The sequence below is a fragment of the Cynoglossus semilaevis genome, chromosome 12, assembly GCF_000523025.1.
Source record: "Cynoglossus semilaevis isolate Cse_v1.0 chromosome 12, Cse_v1.0, whole genome shotgun sequence".
In the NCBI taxonomy this organism is placed as follows: Eukaryota; Metazoa; Chordata; class Actinopteri; order Pleuronectiformes; family Cynoglossidae; genus Cynoglossus; species Cynoglossus semilaevis.
The window spans coordinates 15,156,656-15,159,665 of NC_024318.1; the positions used below are offsets into that span (position 1 = coordinate 15,156,656).

General features: G+C 44.6%; 1 protein-coding gene across 4 annotated transcripts in view; it reads left to right on the plus strand.

Annotated features, from left to right (window-relative positions):
- The window catches only part of LOC103387639 (E3 ubiquitin-protein ligase NEURL1-like), a 108,492-nt gene extending 105,482 nt beyond the window's left edge, over positions 1–3,010 (plus strand). For all 4 annotated transcript variants that reach the window (XM_017037287.2, XM_025061223.1, XM_008322376.3 and 1 more), the window contains 2 exons: positions 1,271–1,450; positions 2,152–3,010. In XM_017037287.2, the coding sequence (XP_016892776.1) occupies positions 1,271–1,450; positions 2,152–2,390 (419 nt within the window). In that variant the 3' untranslated portion in view covers positions 2,391–3,010. The remainder of the gene's footprint in view (positions 1–1,270; positions 1,451–2,151) is intronic.

Sequence of the window (3,010 nt, forward strand, 5' to 3'; positions counted from 1 at the left end):
TTTGAATAACACAACTGCCAGGGTAGGATGTAAACTACCAAGATGACATAGTTTGACAAATGGAAGGGTAGCGGTGCCAAGCAAATTGCCAGCTGAGTGAGTGGAGGACAGGAAGTAAACAACAGTGCGGGGTCTGTTTATGCACTCAGGGCCAGGATGTTTATCTGTGAGAAGAGATGTCACATCAGTATTAGAATCAATGCCACGTCGGTAATTTGGGGAGCAGCTTAGAGTCACAGCCTCATGAGGGTCCTGACAAGAAAACACCACTCATGGAGTCTAGACAGAATCAAACTGGATCTGGATTGTTCCAGTCAGGCCTCCAAAAAATGTTGGTATTTACTCCAAAAACGCAGCAGTCTGGTAAATCTCTTAAACTCTTATTTAAAAGGAAAAAGACAAAGCCAGAACTGAATACTTGGAATACACCCTCTGAGAGTTGAGGCAGAGGTGAGGTGTGAGAATGTGAGGGTCGTCTGTCTAATATTCTTGAAGGTTTCTTATTCAGCAGGTTACCTTGTAACGATACTCCAAATACTTGTGATCCAGCGATCCATACTAACAGCTTTTCACCACAGCCAGCTGTTCTATGGCAGGTTCCTTGGCCACAAAAATTTGAATTGATACTAATTTGCTACCTACCTAATTTCTGTGCCACCTAGCGGGACCCGTCAACCCACTTTGGGAACCACCACTCTAAACAATGCCACTATTTGTGTTGCTCTGTTGACATCCAGGATCTGCCTTTGGCACAAGATGTCAACCATTGTCAAATTACAGTACGGGGGTCCTCGACTTACTTCGGAGTTCCGTTACTACAGCGCAGTATTGGAATTCGTAATCTCATCATATTCTAGGAGATAAAAACATCAGAATATTCTGATTTACGCCTGGGAGCCATAATGAAGGGCAAAAAGTTCCCAAAAAAAAACACAAATGAAGGAAAGCGAATATATCAAAATCCAATGTATGGCCAATGTAAACAAAGCTGTTGTCCACATATTGCACTACCTGACGACATATGTCCACTCCACTTTTGAGCCATTTGTCGTAACGATGGAACAAGACTTTTATTATAAATTAATGGGAGATGGTGATGTGACCACAAACGCCGTCGGTCGACGATGTCGTAAATCGAGGGCCTCCTGTCCATATGCTTTAGTCGCTTCAGGGTTTAACATTTTCGGCAGCATCTCTGATGATCAGACATTCTTCCAGTTTAATCTGAGTTGTGAACCCGACTTGTCTCGTCTGTCTTTTGCACCTGCAGGCTCTTCTCAGCACCCAGACATCCGAGGACTGTCTGCGCCCAACTCGCCATCATGCAATGCCAGCACCTTTACAACGCATTGCAGTGGCAACTCAGAGCCTGTCCTTGACATGCCGTTGAACATCAACCTCAATTCAAGCTTCAGCTCCAGCTATCACGCAGTCATTTCTCCCCCTACAGGTTTGCCCATGTGGTCACATTTATTCATGCGTCTTGTCCCCTTGTCGTCCATCATCCCTCCCCTCCACTTACCCCGCGGTGACGCCATTCTGTCAACAATAAGACCAAACTAATAATCCCCAAAACCCCATTTAGAAGATCTAAAAAAAAAACTGGTCTCCAAACTCGAGCATTTACATGTGCGTTGCATTCCTTGTCTAAACTGTCATAATTTTTTTCTTCTGTGTTTATCACATCTTTGTTTATGAACACGATCAAAATGCTGACACGCAGGAAAGCAATAAAACAGCCATAGGCTCACGAACACTGACTAAGCAGCGCTAAGATATGCAAGTTTGCGCGTGAAGCAAATATTTACCTTAGTGATGTGAAGCAGTGATCCCTGAAATCACTGCAGTCACCGTGACAGGAAAAAGTCCTGGATGGTGATGGAGGAGGGAGTCGCAATTGCTGTGCAGACTCAGGTATTTCTCCATTAAGATGTTTTGGACACTTTATTAGCGCAGAGTAACAGTTGGCAGTATATTGACAAGCTGAATAAAAGCGCCGTCAGATCTGTGATACCGAGAGCGGATGGTGTCAGTGCGTGTTGTTCAGCTCAAAGCCTGCCTCTGTTTTCTTTTGACAGTTTTTCATTTTGTTTTTGCCGTCTCACTTTCAGTCACACCTTCTTAATGTCTTCTCTCACCCCCTCACCTCAGAGACGACGCCGTCCTCTCCGTTCTCCAGCCAGTCGGAGTCCCTCACCTTGTCTTCGTGCTCGTGGGGTGACGACTGCACCATTTGCTACGAGAACGCGGTGGACACCGTCCTCTACGCCTGTGGACACATGTGTCTCTGCTACTCCTGTGGCCTCAAACTCAAGAAAATGTCTAACGCTTGTTGTCCCATTTGCAGGAGAACAATCAGAGACATCATTAAGATCTACAGGAATGTATGAGTCTGTGACAAAGCATGGTTGTTCTCATTGGCAGTCGTTAATTGGTTGTATATGTCATCAAATTGCCGGAGAGTTTTAGGTGGGAATTTCCTCCAGCAACCTCAAAGTTGGCAAACTGTTCAAACCCAAAGGAAAATCAAAAGGCTAAAGGAGTGGGGGTGGGGCTGGATCAGCTCATCTCTGAGCATGAGTGTTGACTGTCTCTTGAATGACTTAACTCTCTTAATGGAAATGAGAACAACCCCACCTACTGCCCATTTGCATTTACTGCATTGCCACATTTGACTGATTTTTTGTTACTGCAACTTCATGCAGTTGCTGATGGTTCCGTCAGAGGGTCCTCGACTTACATCGGGGTTCAGTTCGTAGCGGTGATGTAAATCTGAATGAACATTTAATTACATATTGCAAAATATGTAGGAAAATGGAAACTGTTAGGCCGGGAAACTATTGATTTTACCTGGAGTTAGTGACAGGGGGCAGCAATTTTGGACCTGCGGGCCACAATTGTCCTAAAATTGAACGGGGGGGCCGGGTCAGGAGCAGATAGATGGAGAGTTCATGTAAACTTAGATAAATGACATGTAAAAGTCATGCATAAAGGATAAAATGCTAAAATG